The sequence below is a fragment of the Drosophila navojoa genome, chromosome X, assembly GCF_054131105.1.
Source record: "Drosophila navojoa isolate 15081-1374.11 chromosome X, UAZ_NAV_1.0, whole genome shotgun sequence".
NCBI classification, from domain to species: Eukaryota; Metazoa; Arthropoda; class Insecta; order Diptera; family Drosophilidae; genus Drosophila; species Drosophila navojoa.
This window is the reverse complement of record NC_142895.1, coordinates 23,471,266-23,486,261: the sequence shown is the minus strand read 5'-3', so window position 1 is coordinate 23,486,261 and position 14,996 is coordinate 23,471,266. Positions and strand designations below refer to the sequence as shown.

Genomic DNA, 14,996 nt, shown 5'->3' with positions numbered 1-14,996 from the left:
CTGCCAAATGCTTGCTGGGCAGACAACACATAGACCGGACACGTAGGGTAAAGCGTTTTGCACTCTTATTTTCGAGCACTCTTATTTTGCTCGGCTCCTCAATTTTTAGGCTTGTGCTACGAAAATGCTGAAGGGGACGTCAATTGGGTGACAATTCCGCCTGCGGCCTAATTACCGCTATTAAAGGGCAAGTGAAAGGAGGAGAGATAGGGAAAGATGGGCCATATATGTATGTATACCGCGTAAGTGGAGCGCGTTCCAAGCATGGAGCGGATGTTGCCCTGCTTCCATTTGTTTCTCTCCGGACTCTGTGCATCATCTGATAATGCGGGCCTCACATTTGCGCTCAATTGACTTTGAGCGTTGAGTCATCCATCGCTGATTGTTGAGAGTCGAAGCATTTCAATTTTTGATTATTTATTTAGAGTATGATATATATTAAGTACTCTTCTATCCCTAAACACATACATACATGCATATGTATGTATGTACAGACATATGCACTCCAGTTTGGAACTCAGCAGATATACCATATACATATATATTACATATATTATATATAGAATATCTAATATTCTGTATAACCTCTAAAACGGCTGCATTATGGGCTATATTATGATAACTTAGTTCTCGAATCCCCTTGTAGAGAGTGGGTCTATCTGTATCTACGTTTGTGGCAGAAAGGATTCTGGAAGTCTCACAGTCAAGTCTCGAGTCTCGCTCACTTGTTTTTTTTTTACTGTTGTCAACCTGCGACAGGCTTTTGAAGTTGTTTTTTTTCTTTTTCGCTTTACTTAACGCTCCATTTGTGCGCTCGCTCGGTTGGATCTGACTCTGGGCTGTAACTCGCGTGTGGAGCTAGGCCCCGACCCTAAATGCAACGTTGACCACGACCGAGACCCCCAGTTGCCCAACAACTCGGGTAACGGTAACAATAGCTATTGGAAAACGTGTTTCCCACAGGTAGCATGCACACACACATGCACACACACGCACACACACGCACACACACGCTTGGTTGGAGGCTTTTGTTGTTGTATAGGTATCTGGCTTTTGGAGCACAACACATACGCACACACACATGCCTATGGGAATACACATGTGCATGCATACATACATACATACATACATACATACATATGTATGTGTGTACCTTCATTTTATTCATTTTGTTTGGAAAATTTGATTGTTTTTATTTGCTTTTAATGCGAATGGCCTTACTCTCTCGCTCTCGCCTCTCTCGCTCTCACTCTACCTATTTTTGAGTGCTCCACTGACAGCCGCTGCCACCCTCCCTCGTGCATCCGTTATGCCTAAGCACACACACACACGCATTGGACTGGAGTGGCTGCTAAGTGCATAAATTCAAACAAATACATACATACATACAATAATGCTTACATGCATACAGCATCAAAATGTATGTATGTATGTACACATTTATGAAATTACTTATGTACATATGCATATGTACATACATACATATATTGTACATACATACATACATATATTTGTATGTTTATATCTGAGTATATACGATCGAGCCCCGATAATTCGCAATGGCAACGGGATCACTTCTTCGATTTACAGAGACAGGGGACAGTATGAGTGGAATATACACACGTTCATGATTACGTTCTGAAAGTTTCATTTAGATTATTAGTAGTCAATATATAAGATATGTATGTAAGTGCACCCATGGCCTGTTCGAACACGTTCGCCTTTCGCTACACTCACACATGCACGCACAAACACGCACGTACAGGCACACATGCACAGTTAGCCACCTGCTGTGAGAGTGCGCCGTTACGTGCTCTTTCCGCTTCGTCCGGCCGGGCTACAGTTAACGCTGACGTGATCTTATCCTGCGATTGAGCAAATGAGAAAGAGCAACTAAAAAGAGCAAGAAATAGTGAATATGTACATACATATGTGTGTATGTATGTGTGTACGTGTGTATGTAACACGTGTGCGCACAGATGATGCGGGCGGCCTTTGATAAGGTTGTGATCTGATTGGATATTAGTCCAATGAGTCCAATTGGCAAGAGATAAGAGCAATCGGCTAACATGAAATTTTGCAAAAATTGGGGGATACCATTTGTTTCTAATCGATTTTGATGTCATGTAATGTTAGGAGGCCAGTTTATTCGAGGGGTTGGTTACTTACGTAGATTACGCAGAGATAAGCGTGCAAGTGTATGTACATATGTACATAGTATATCTATGTATATGCATGTATGTTTCCATATACATACATATGTACATATATTCATACTTACATACAAAAAACCAAAGCAACGCCAAACTTGTAGTTTTTTTCGGTTTATGTACATGCATACATATAATTTTTGTTAGTTACACCAAATCTACTACTACTATTGTAAGTCTGAGGAGAAGCAATGTGCTTCGAAGCAAACCCGTATAGAGTTCCCTATAAAGCTTAATTGATTTGAACATATGTATGTACATTACGTTAAATAAAAACCCTTGATAATTCAAAGTTTGATTTATTTTCTCTTAAAATTTCGAACCATTTAATATTGCAAACATTCGATAATTCGAAATATTTTAAGAGAATCAACAATGCTCATATTGAATTGAGGTGTACCGATGCCAAATCAGAAATTGTATGAGTAAGTGAGTGCGCTCGTATATGACTCAGAGACACAATATTCTATTGATCGAGAAAGAGTCGAATAAATATGCCTCACCGAGTATATGACGCCAATATGCTTCGGAAAAAGGTTGTATTCCTCTCTAGGTCTTATTTATTCTTACTCATTGTACTGAAGGCAGAGGGTTATGAGTCATAGAGCCCATGCACACTCCAGCTCACTCAACCATATTCTGCCTCGCACTCACTCACTCAGTCTCATCCCAAATGGACTCTATTTTGCTAGGTTATGAGTGCGGCCAATCTACAATTGAGGATTTTCACTTTTTTAATTTTAATTCATATTTCATGTTTTATGGGCGTCTGAAGTTGAAAAATAAACAAGTAAGAAGTCTCTAGTCGAGACTGCTCGACTAGGAGATACCCTGAACTCTCCAAGCTGATATTCTTATCATTCTGCACACATACATATGTATGTATGTATGTATGTGCACACACATGGACGTACAATCTTAATGAAATTTTCAGAACGTAATCATAAAGTTCAAATGTGAAGCACAAATCTCTAGTACCTGAAATTAAATTTTTACAAATGGGCGGCGAAGGGGGTGTGGTATCCGAAATCTGTAAATTACAAAATCTGTAAATTATCAAATGTTTTTATATTATATGTATGTATATAAACAGTAAATCTGAAGTCTCCACGTCTAATAGTATTCCAATGAGGCTAAAAAAATAAACACAAAATTTTCGATTATTCTCGATAAAAAGTTATCGGATGATTTAATGAAAAAATAAGTGAAACTTGTACTGCGCATGGTATATACGAGAATGCATGCCAGCTCATATAACTTAAATCTAGGCTTTAATACGGACGGACGGACAGATAGACAGAGGGACAGACGGACAGGGTTATATCGACTCAGCTCGTCGCTCTGATCAAGAATATATGTACATATGTATATACATACTTTATGGGGTCTGCGGGTCTGATGATTCCTTCTGCCCGTTCCATACTTTTTCACAAAAACATTATGCCTCGATTTCTCATTTCAATGGGTTCAGGGCATAAAAAAAACCGAATATTAATGTTACTCACTGTACATATGTACATGCATACATACATATGTATGTATGTATGTACAACTGAAGCAGAAAGTGAGAAGTTATCGAACTGTTGCAATAATACCAGGCAGACGTTGAAGAACTTTGCGCTTTGCCTCATATGTAAATATGTATATGCATACATATGACTACATATGTGTGTATGTATGTATGTATGTTTGTGTGCATGTTCAATAATTGCGTTCTTGTGGTCTCTTTGCTTGCAGCTCGCAGTCGAATGAGCGACAATTCTTGAAGGACTTTATCAGCGGTGCGCCCGGCTCGTCGGGCGCCCGTCTGGCCGCTTGGCTGCAGCCGGAGTCGCGTCTGGATCCCAATAAGTAAGTTGCAATCGATGCGGCGAGAGGGACGAGGACTAGTGGACTAATGCTGAGCATCCAATTCCAATTCCATTTCGATCCCTTGCAGATGTGAACTGAATACAATTACGGAGCCGTTGCGCTACGGCTGGCCCACTCAGGTGACGGTGACGATACGGGATCAGTACGGCGATGCCGTCCTTGTGCCGGAGCTCAAGGTGGAGATCAAGGCCATTCCCACCGGACCGGATCGCAGTGGCGGAGGCAATCTGAAGATGCGCCGCACCTCGTATGCGGACGAGGGCACGACTGTGGGCCAGGGCGTGGGCGCCCAGTTGGGCGGAATGGCGCCGCCGCCACGGCTGAACTATGAAGCCACTACCAAGGAAAAGATGTGCTTCAAGGCGATCACCTTTATGAAGCCCTACACGAACTACTCCTTCGAGGAGCTGCGCTTCAGCAGCCCAGTGCAGACGCGAACGACGGAGGTTCTCTCTGCCCAGGACATGGAGGACGGCACCTTCAGCGTCCACTGGACGCCCAACTCGGTGGGCGGCTATTGTCTGGCTGTCACCATCGATGGCATACCGCTCGAGGAGGTGTATAGGGTTGAGGTAAAGGAGGGCGTGCTGCCTCCTCCCGCACAGCGGAGCAGCGCCACACGCCGTCCGCAGGCGCCAAGCAAACTGCGACGATTTCAGGCGAGGCACAGCGCTGGATTGCGCATACGCTCCCATCCCACGCTGCAGTCGGAGCAGGTGGGCGTGGTGCGTTTGGGTGGCATCATATCCTTCATAGATGAGATCGAAAACGATGACGGCATCTGGCTGCGTCTGTCCACGGAGTCCATACGGCAGCACTGCACCATGGGCTGGTATCCGACGGAGGCATGGTGCCTGCAATACAATCAACATCTGACCCGTACGCTGCTGCAGCCGGTCAACGAGGCCAAGGCCAGGTCAAAGGCGACAGCTGGCGGGGACATGACCGAGTCGGAGCAGCAGCAGCAGCAGCAGCAGCAACAGCAGCCCCTGCCCAGTAGTCCCAGCGGCAGCACGGCCGGCGATAGCCCCAGCAGTCCGGCCGACACCAAATCTCCCACGGAGCGTAAAATTTTTGAGCTGCCCGCAGCCACAGCTGCGGCTGCTTCGTCCTCGACCGCATCCTCGACCAATCCCTTTCTGCTGCCCGCCGCCAAAGGAGCTGGCACCGATGCGCTCCTCCCCACGGATGCGGACAATATGCTGACTGCCAGCACGGAGCTGCTGCCCGGCAATCTGGGCTCGGCCATAGCGGGCGTCGTGGGCGGCGGAGCTATCAAATTGCAGGCGCTGCAAAAATGGTTCAAAGGCGATGCCATCGAGTCGCAGTCGCAGTCGCAGTCGCAGTCGCAGTCGCAGTCGCAGACAGCGATGCCGCCTTTGGCTGGCGTGTCTGTGCGGGAGCTGGTGCGCGCGATGGGCGGGCAGGAGCAGTCGCCGAGCCACGCCCATGCGGCGCGGGGCAATGGCAACAGCCAGGAGAGCATTAGCTCCGCCGCTGGCGAGCCCCTGGACTTTGACATAGCCAGCGTACGGCGTGTTAACTATACGGCCAGCCAAACCGCAGCGCTGCTGTCCACGCCCAAGCACACGCCCAGACGGACGGCAGCTGCCGCCGCCGCTGCGGTCGCCCTGGCCAGCGAGTCGGCACAGCTGGACGAGGAGGAGCTCAGCTTGCTGCAGATAACCACAACGACAACGCCAACGCCAACGACAACGCCAGCGGCAACGGCAGCGGCAACGGCATCCGGGACGAGTGGAGCCACAGATGCAGCTGGGTCCAGTGAGCAGCCGAGCGAGCTGCAGATCGGCCTCAGCCTGAGCAACAATAGCCCCGCAGCCGGCGGCAGCAGCAGCTGCTCCAAGCGCGGCCAGGCGATGGGGCCGATCAAGCGCGCGATGCCGCCCTCCTTTGCGGAGAGCATCCGAGCGGTATTTGCGGCTCTGCTCTGGCACGAAGGCGTCGTTCACGATGCGATGGCCTGTGCCAGCTTCCTCAAGTTTCATCCGGGCCTGCCGAAAGAGGGCGCCACTGTGGTGACGCGGCGCGATACCGGGGATCCGCGACTGCAGCTGTCGCGCGAGCAGAAGGCGCAGCAGCGCCATTCCGTTGAGGTAGCGAATGCGGGACACTACCTGAACATACGCCCCTCGACGCTGGAGACGCTCGCCAAGAGCGGCAACTGCTCGCTCCACAATCGGAGCAAGCATCGCAAGAATATTTTGGCTGGAGAAGATCCGCAGCAGCAGCAGCAGCAGCAGCAGCCGAAGGAAAAGCTGCACGCTCTGCCGGAGCTGGTGAGCGTGTTGCCCCCCGCTCTGCGGTGTTTGGTCTACCTCTGGGAGCAAATCTGCTCCGGCTGCGTTCACATTGTCCAGTCGAATGCGCTCGAGCAGCGCGAGCCGCGCCTCCTGTCGCCCAGCGGGCGCGATGCCAATGGCGACTCCGATGCCAAAGAGGGCGGCAAGGGCAGCGATGAGCCGGGCGCCGATAAGGATGCGGCCAAGAAGTGCAAGCGGAAGAAGAAGGACGACGGCAGCTGGTGCGAGATCTGCGAACTCTTTCTGCCCATGCCCGTCACATACCACATGCGCATCGCCCATCCCGGCTGCGGGAAGTCCGCCAAGGGCAAGGGCTACAACTCGGTGGGCATTTTCTGCGAGGGCTGGGCCGGCAATTGCGGCGAGGGCGGCAAAGGCGCCTCCAGCTGGTTCCTCATGTGCGACGCCTGCCGCGACAAATACCTGGCCAGCACCCGCACCGCCAGCAACATCAACAGCGCCGCCCAGCACGCCTCCAATGCAGGTGAGCAACGCAGGACACCAAATCTCTGGGGGCTGCCCATTGAAATTTATCCAAATTCCAGATGTAAACACACATCACACGTATACATATGCATGTACAGTCGACTCTCGTTATTTCAAGCCGGCGATAGTTCGAATCTCTCATTGATTCACAGCTCCCTTACACAGAGTCCTTTACAGGATCTCTTTATTATTTCAAGTATTCGATAATGCGTAATACCTTAAGAGTCCCTTGAGCTTCGAAATAACCAGATGAGGATGTATATGTATGTGCATATATGTATGCATACAACATATGTGTATGTATATGTATGTCAACTCCCGTTAAGGGCGTGGCATCTGCCCCAATTTCAGAGTTATATATAGATATATATATATACAAATATATTGGGTAGTCGAAAAAGTCTTTTCGTATTTTCAATGAAACTTCAGATCATATTTTTTAATATTTATAAGGAACTTTATTAAATCAAATATGCACCATTTTGGTCGATTACCTTTACATACCCATTTTTCCACTGAAGACATAATTCCATTCGTATAAGACCTTGTGGTCTCTTCTTATCTCATTTTTGAATAGCTGTAACTTTGTTTTCAAATTCTTTAAATTAATTGGTATTTAACGAACCACCATATCTACTATATATATAAACAATGCTATTGATAGCACTGGAGATAGAGGACTCCAACGACGGCAATATACGAAAATAGTTTTTCGACTACCCATATATTAGAGATTATAGCTGACGAGTATCGTGGACCTTTGCAAGAAGCTTGTCCGTACTGGGTGGCTCATTGTTTGAGGAGCGTTTTCTACTGTCCTTCTGACCTTTTCGGGTTCTTCCCTCTTTTCTTTTCTTTTGCCCCAACACAGGTGCTGAAATGAATCTGTTTGGCGTGAAGACAACTACGTTGATAGCCAACTCGGAGGTGTACACGACTATGCGAGAGAATGCAACATTTTTACTGGAGCTCTGCTCCTCCTCCTCGGCATCGGCATCGTCATCGTCGACTGTACTGGGAGGCAGCCAGAAGCGTTCGCCACAGCAGCAGCAACAGTCGCAGCAATCGATGCCCGTGGTGGTAGAGCATCAGCATCTGGGCATGTCCGATCTCAATCTGAGCAGCAAGCCGAGCACCAGCCGAGCGGACTCGGCGCGCAACAGTCGCATTGGCCGGCTAAGCGGCAAGTTTACGCCGTTTCGCAAGTCATTTGTGGGCGTGGCGCCGGCAACGCCAGACAACGTTTGGCCCGCACCGGAGAGCTTCGCCTGCCTGGAGTGCCTGGGCACGGGTCTGCACGAGGATCTGCCCTACGAGATGTTTGGCCTGGGCGGCAATGCCAATGAGAATGGCTACGATCGGGTGAGTTTACTAACCTACAATCAAAAGAGATCTCGATTCGAGCAGATCTGAGCTCTTATCCAGTAGAGACTGCAGCTGGGGGCGATAATATTATGTTATTGTTGTTTCATTTGGTCAGCCCTTGTCGGAGATTTCGTACGAGTCGTGTGAGCCAAACAACTATGAACTAATGTCCGGATCTATGGCCAATCCACCGGCCACTGGCGGCACGCTATCCAAGTTCCATCGCAGCTACTCCATGGGTCAGGGCTGGGCAGCTGTGGCCCAGCAGCAGCAGCAGCAGCAGCAACAACAACAGCAGCAGCAGCAGCAACAACAGCAGCAGCAACAGCAGCAACAGTTGCAGCTGCAGCATCTGCAGCCATCGGTGGTGGCACTGCCGCTGGACACACAGCCCAAGGTGGTCTACCGGAGGCGCAACAACTCGACGAGCGAGGGCGATGGCTCGCTGCTCATCTGCTATCCGTCGGAGCATCTGCGTCGGCTGGTGCCGCCCAAGCTGCTGGCCAGCGTGGCCGTGCTGCAGGCGCCCAATGCCAACGAGCCAAAGCCAGCCAGCGACGAGGCGGCCAAGGAGGCGGCCCCAGGCCAGCCGGCCTCTGCGGCCTCTGCTCCCCTGCCGGAGCAGAACAGCGCCCTGCTCAGTCGACCGGCCATGGCGTTCATCACCCAGAAGCACGAGCTGGACCGTCTGCGCGTAGCGATGCGCCGCAGTCTGCGGATCGCCGCGTGCCGCATCTATGCGCTGCAGGCGCTCAACTGGCTGCTGCGCAGCGTTACGCAGGGCGTGTGCCTGCACGACCTGATGTGGTGGTTCGTCAGCTCCCTAGCTGTGGGCAGCGTGGAGCTGGTCGACGGCAAGTACGAGGAGGCGGAGCAGGCGCTGGAGCACCCAGTCGCCTATACACAGATCAGCGGACGCTTTGCCCATTTGATTACACAGTCGCTGCACGTCCTGCTGCAGTCGGTGGCGGATCTGACGCTGCACCTGCCGCTCGGCTCCCCGCTGCAGCGCGTGGCCATTCAGTGCTTCGGCATACGCTTCCGGCAGGCGGACCATCAGTTCCTGCACAGCTCGCACGTCTTCGGCAACATATCCAAGATATTGTCCAAGTCCGACGAGCAGAACGACGCGATGGCCGTCTCGAACATGCTCGCGACTGCAGGCGAGCCGCACTGCGATGCCGAGCACAATATAGCCACGGCCAGCAATCAGCTGACAGCCGGCAGCGTGCCGGGCGCCCGGCTCATCTGCTACACGGATCTGTCGGGCATGTTCGAGGTGACGGTCTCCTCGCGCCCGGCCATGGCCGAGTCCCTCACGGACAACTCGACGGAAACGTTCTGGGAGAGCGACGAGGAGGACCGCAACAAGTGCAAGATCATAGAGCTGTCCATGAACAAGCTCAGCTACGCCTGCAAGTTCGTGCTCGTCCACATTGACAACAGCCGCGACATTCAGGTAGGTGCGGTTAGAGTAGAGGCACTGCTACGATTCGTGGTAGTAGCTCCTGCTCCTGACTGTTGATTGATCAAGTTAGTGCTAGATAGATTCGTTTCTCCAATGGGTTAGTATTCCCAGAATCGTGCCCATCGGTAGACAGACGTTGCTGCTGCACAGGCACCGTCCCTTATCCAAGCTCTCTATTTACCTTTTTGTTTTCCATTCACTGTTCGCTATTGAGCGGGCTCCATTGTTGACGCTCGCTCTTGGCTCTTTGTAGTAGACCAGAAAATTAGTACTTTCAAGCATTATTTGCCAGCCCCTTGAACAGGTGCTAATGAGGCGTGGGTATGACTGCAGCACGCAGCATGGCAACGGCTGTGGGAAAGCCTCTTGTTGACTCTTATGCTCGGAGAGAAGACTAATAGATAATTCACACCTCTCGTCCTCCACAGAACAAAGTGCTGAATGTGGTGTTCTATGCGGGCCAGTCGCTGGGCGATACGAATCTGATCAAATCCGTCGATGTGGACCCAAAGGCGTGCGTGTGGATTGCGGCGAAGATCAGCGACGAGAGCTGCACGCACTTTCGACTGGAGCTGCACGGGCCGGAGAACACGTTGCGTGTACGGCAAATCAAGCTGCTCGGTCTGCCCAGCTGCCAGCAGGGCGGCGCTGGCGGAGCTGTGGCGGCTGTGGGAGCAGCCGAGGAGCTGTCCCATGCGCTGCCGGCATTGCCCATGGTCGAGCAGCGGGCAGCAAACGTGCGTCTGTCGTACGCCTCGCGCATCCAGCAACAGATCTGCGAGAGCGAAACCCTGCGCGTGTTCCGCCTCATCACCGGCCAGGTGTTCGGCAAGCTGATCAGCAATGTGAGCGACACGGTCAATCCGAGCGGGGCTTCCTCGCAGGAGGCAGCCAACTCGATGCTCGCCGATTCTCTGGATCTGCGCGAGCACATGGTCGGCATTCTGTTCTCGCGCAGCAAGCTCTCGCACCTGCAGAAGCAGGTGATTGTGCACATTGTGCATGCCATACGCAAGGAGGCGCAGCGCGCCAAGGAGGACTGGGAGCTGGCCAATCTGGCGCATGTGCTCAAGCAGCAGCAGCAGCAGCAGCAGCAACAGTCGCCGCCAGCAGCAGCAGCAGCGGCCAGCTCTGCGGGGCCTGCCTCCTCCAGCGAGGGCAGCCCGGAGCGCAGCCGAGCGCCGGACACCTACTGCTTCGAGATGCTGAGCATGGTGCTCGCCCTGTCCGGCAGCGTTGTGGGTCGCTCCTATCTCTCGCAGCAGCACGGCCTGCTGCGCGATCTGCTGGGCCTGCTGCACACGGGCAGCGATCGCGTGCAGCGGCAGGTGACGGCGCTGCTGCGTCGCATTCTGCCAGAAATTACGCCGGAGAGCTTTGCGGAGCTGCTGGGCGTGCAGCGCCTGCCGCCGGCCGACTATAACATCGCCCACCAGAGCGCCAGCGACTTTGATATGAGTCGCTTGGGCCTGTTGGACATCTTCCTGGCCGTCATTGCCAAATCGCTGCAGCTGCAGGTCAAGGTGAAGACCAACACGGCGAACGCAACGACTGGCTGTGGCTCAGCCAGTGGCCCCAAGTCCGGGCAGCAGGAGAAGACGCCGGCATTTGTGCGACTCTGCAGCTCCTTGGATCTGTCCGTTCAGCTGTTGCGCACGCGCCCAAACACGGCCGAGCAGCAGCTGTCATCATCGGCCATGGCCACGGCCAACAGCGGCGACCCCTTTCGCTTTGATACAGCGCCCCCGAAGAAGGAGTCCAAGCGCAACCTGAACCAGCGCTGGTTCCTGAACGGCGTCATCTCCACCAAGCAGGCGGAGAGCATCATTGGACTCATACGTGATCTGGCCAGCGTAAGTTGCTTTAGCTCCACTCACTCTCTCACTCACTCTGTGATTGTTCTTCCCATAGGGTAAGCTGAGCGAGAAGTGGTCGCAGATCACCAAGGCGGCCATTGCCGAGTCAGTGCTCAATTTGACGCGGCTGGAGGAGATCTATCGCACACCGGAGCATTGCACAAAGACAGCCACGCTCTGGCTGGCCCTGGCCAGTCTCTGTGTGCTCGAGCGTGATCATGTGGAGAAACTATCGTCGGGACAGTGGTCCAAGCTCTGCGACACTCGGCCCATGTGCACCAATCACGATGACGGCGAGACGGCGGCCATTATCCAATGCGAGACATGCGGCTCTCTTTGCGGCGACTGTGATCGCTTTTTGCATCTCAATCGCAAGACGCGCACACACAAACGCACGGTACGTCAATCAAGCAGTCCCAGCGTTCAGATACGCCATCAATCAAGCATGGATGCCCTTAGTTAGAGCAATATCAATCAATCAATCTTCATTCAATCAACTGAACTTATCAGACGTCGTATGCTTGAAAGAAATAGTATTGAAATGCTGTTCATTCAAGTAATCAATCAACCAAGTAATCAATCAAATATGTGTTTCTCTTCATCGTCAATCAATCAATCAATCAATATAGCTTTGACGCTAAAGAAGCAAGCGAATCCTTCATATACTTCTGTAAATCATAAATCGAAATACAACAAGACTATGATTAATGACTAAATGAGTTCTTTACGAAAGGAGTACATTTGGAAATTCTCTATATACATTGTAGGTGTGCAAGGAGGAGGAGGAGGCGATTCGCGTGGAGCTGCACGAGTCCTGCGGACGGACCAAACTCTTCTGGCTGCTCGCCCTGGCCGACTCGAAGACGCTGAAGGCGATGGTGGAGTTCCGCGATGGCAGCCACACGATCATATCCGGTCCCCAGGAGGCGGTGGGGCGCTGTCGCTTTTGCGGGCTCACCAGCAACTCGGGACTGCTGGAGATTGGGAACGTGTGCGCGGACGCCCAGTGCCAGGAGTACGCGGCCAACTCCTGTCTCAAGACCAAGCCGTGCGGCCACGCCTGCGGCGGTGTGGCAGGTGAACGCAAATGCCTGCCCTGCTTGCAGCATGTGTGCCATGCGCGCGAAAACGAACTGGCGGAGGAGCTGCGCGATCCGAAGCTCACGCAGGATGCGGACGACATGTGCATGATCTGTTTCGTGGAGGCGCTCTCCTGCGCCCCCTCCATACACGTAAGCCCATGCAAATCATCACCATTTATATATATACATGTATGTGTGTGTGTGTGTGTCTCTCTTTGCAGCTGGAGTGCGGTCATGTGTTCCACTTTCACTGCTGCAAGGCCGTGCTGGAGAAACGCTGGAGTGGGCCGCGCATCACCTTCGGCTTCTCGCTGTGCCCCATCTGCAAGGCGGACATCCAGCACCCCCTGCTGGCGGATATACTGGAGCCAATCAACGGGCTCAAGCAGGACGTCAAGCGCAAGGCTCTCATGCGGTAGGTTCAAAGGCAACTATAGATCTTAGCTGTGATCCTCCTGATGCTGCCCCATATCGGACTTCCTATTGAAAACCCTTTTCCCTTTAGAGAGGCTTTATTACCTTATGCTTATATACCGTATACACATTCTAGTCACTCTGCTAATGGTCTCCCATTTGTTCTATTTTCGAATCAGCATCAAGTACGAGGGCGTCGTTAAGGATACGGACAACAAGGATGTAACGCAGCTGGCAATGGATCGATACGCGTATTACGTTTGCTTCAAATGCCAGAAGGCCTATTATGGCGGCGAGGCGCGTTGCGATGCGGAAATCGGGGAGAAGTTCGATCCCGAGGAGCTCGTCTGCGGCGGCTGCTCGGATGTGGCCAGGGCGCAGATGTGCCCCAAGCATGGCACTGACTTCCTGGAGTACAAGTGCCGCTACTGCTGCTCGGTGGCGGTGTTCTTTTGCTTCGGCACCACGCACTTCTGCGACACGTGCCACGACGACTTCCAGCGGCTGACGAACATACCCAAGATCAAGCTGCCCCAGTGCCCAGCCGGGCCCAAGGCCAAGCAGTTGCTGGGCGACGAGTGTCCGTTGCACGTGATGCATCCGCCCACCGGGGAGGAGTTCGCGCTTGGCTGTGGTGTCTGTCGCAATGCGCAAACATTTTAGCAACTGCGTGCCCAGAAGCTACGACTGCAACTGGTGCGACAGGATGTGTCGCCGGACGAGGCGAACGACGGGGAAGGAGATGGCAATATGGAGAGGGAGTAGGAAGCTGAGGAGGCGGCGGAGGCGGCGGATCAGCTCAAGAACTCTTAGAAACATTTGCATACATAGAGAAAGTGAGGATTAGAAAAAGAGAGAGAGATAGATAAAGAGAGAGAGAGAGAGTGGGAAAACGAGCTAGCAATTAGGGATAAACATACATACACATATATGTATGTATGTAAATTCCCATATATAAATATAAATATATTTTTTTTTATATCAAATTAATGAATTATAATTCAAAAGTTGCAATTTTTAGCTATATGTGTATTTAACTAAATTATTTATTTATTGTAATTGTAATTGAAATCTAAACGGCATTTGTTTTGCTTTAACTCAATTGGACACACACACATTCACACACACACACACAAGTACTCTTAAGTAGGCTCGAAATGAATTGTTTGTGGTAATTGGAATTGATTGAAAGGAAAACCGGGATGAAAAAGTAAACAAACAAAGCGCATACACTGAGAGAAATTCTTAGGCGTTTGCACCTGATTATTTTTTTTCGATTCATTAAAATTCACAAACTCTCGTATATGATTTATCAGAATGTAAACAAATTTAAGGCGAATGAGATGAACAAATTATTGTAATGACAAACAAGATCAAATTTATTATAAATGTGAGGAATGAATGGAACAAGACGATAAGCAAATGTAATTAAATACAAATAATGCAATTATATAACTCAATGGAACAAATTCTGGTCTTTTATTGAAAGTTGAATCGAATATCCCTGGGTACAATGTTGTCAACTTTATACAAAAACAAGTAAGAAAGCTCTAGTCGAAACTGCTCGACTACGAGATCCCCTGAACCCTACAAGCAACTGATATTTCAAACTGATATTTCAAACACACACACACACACACACACACGCATACAAACAAACACACGCATACACACACTCACATATACAGGCGATTGCGCTTGGGTTGCGCTGCAGTGTTGGCAATACTAGGAGAACTTATTTGTTGAATAATTTAATTTCTAGACGTACGATCGTAATGAAACTTTCAGAACGTAATCATAATGTTAAAATGTATGTGTATACCGAAGCTCAAGTCTCTAGTATTTGATATACGACTTTTACAAAGATGAGGGTGAGGGGGTGGATTTAGGTGTGGGGGGTAAATTTTAACAAAAACCGAAAT

At 50.8% G+C, this 14,996-nt stretch overlaps 1 protein-coding gene across 1 annotated transcript in view; it reads left to right on the top strand.

The window, feature by feature from the left end:
- Positions 1-14,534, top strand: part of hiw (MYC binding protein highwire) — a 50,763-nt gene extending 36,229 nt beyond the window's left edge. Inside the window, exons 14-22 of the mRNA XM_089264769.1 lie at positions 3,948-4,061; positions 4,150-6,887; positions 7,761-8,251; positions 8,370-9,713; positions 10,151-11,575; positions 11,634-11,975; positions 12,346-12,810; positions 12,882-13,075; positions 13,254-14,534. Of these exons, the coding sequence (XP_089120895.1) occupies positions 3,948-4,061; positions 4,150-6,887; positions 7,761-8,251; positions 8,370-9,713; positions 10,151-11,575; positions 11,634-11,975; positions 12,346-12,810; positions 12,882-13,075; positions 13,254-13,737 (7,597 nt within the window). The 3' untranslated portion in view covers positions 13,738-14,534. The remainder of the gene's footprint in view (positions 1-3,947; positions 4,062-4,149; positions 6,888-7,760; positions 8,252-8,369; positions 9,714-10,150; positions 11,576-11,633; positions 11,976-12,345; positions 12,811-12,881; positions 13,076-13,253) is intronic.
- Positions 14,535-14,996: the final 462 nt, after the last annotated feature.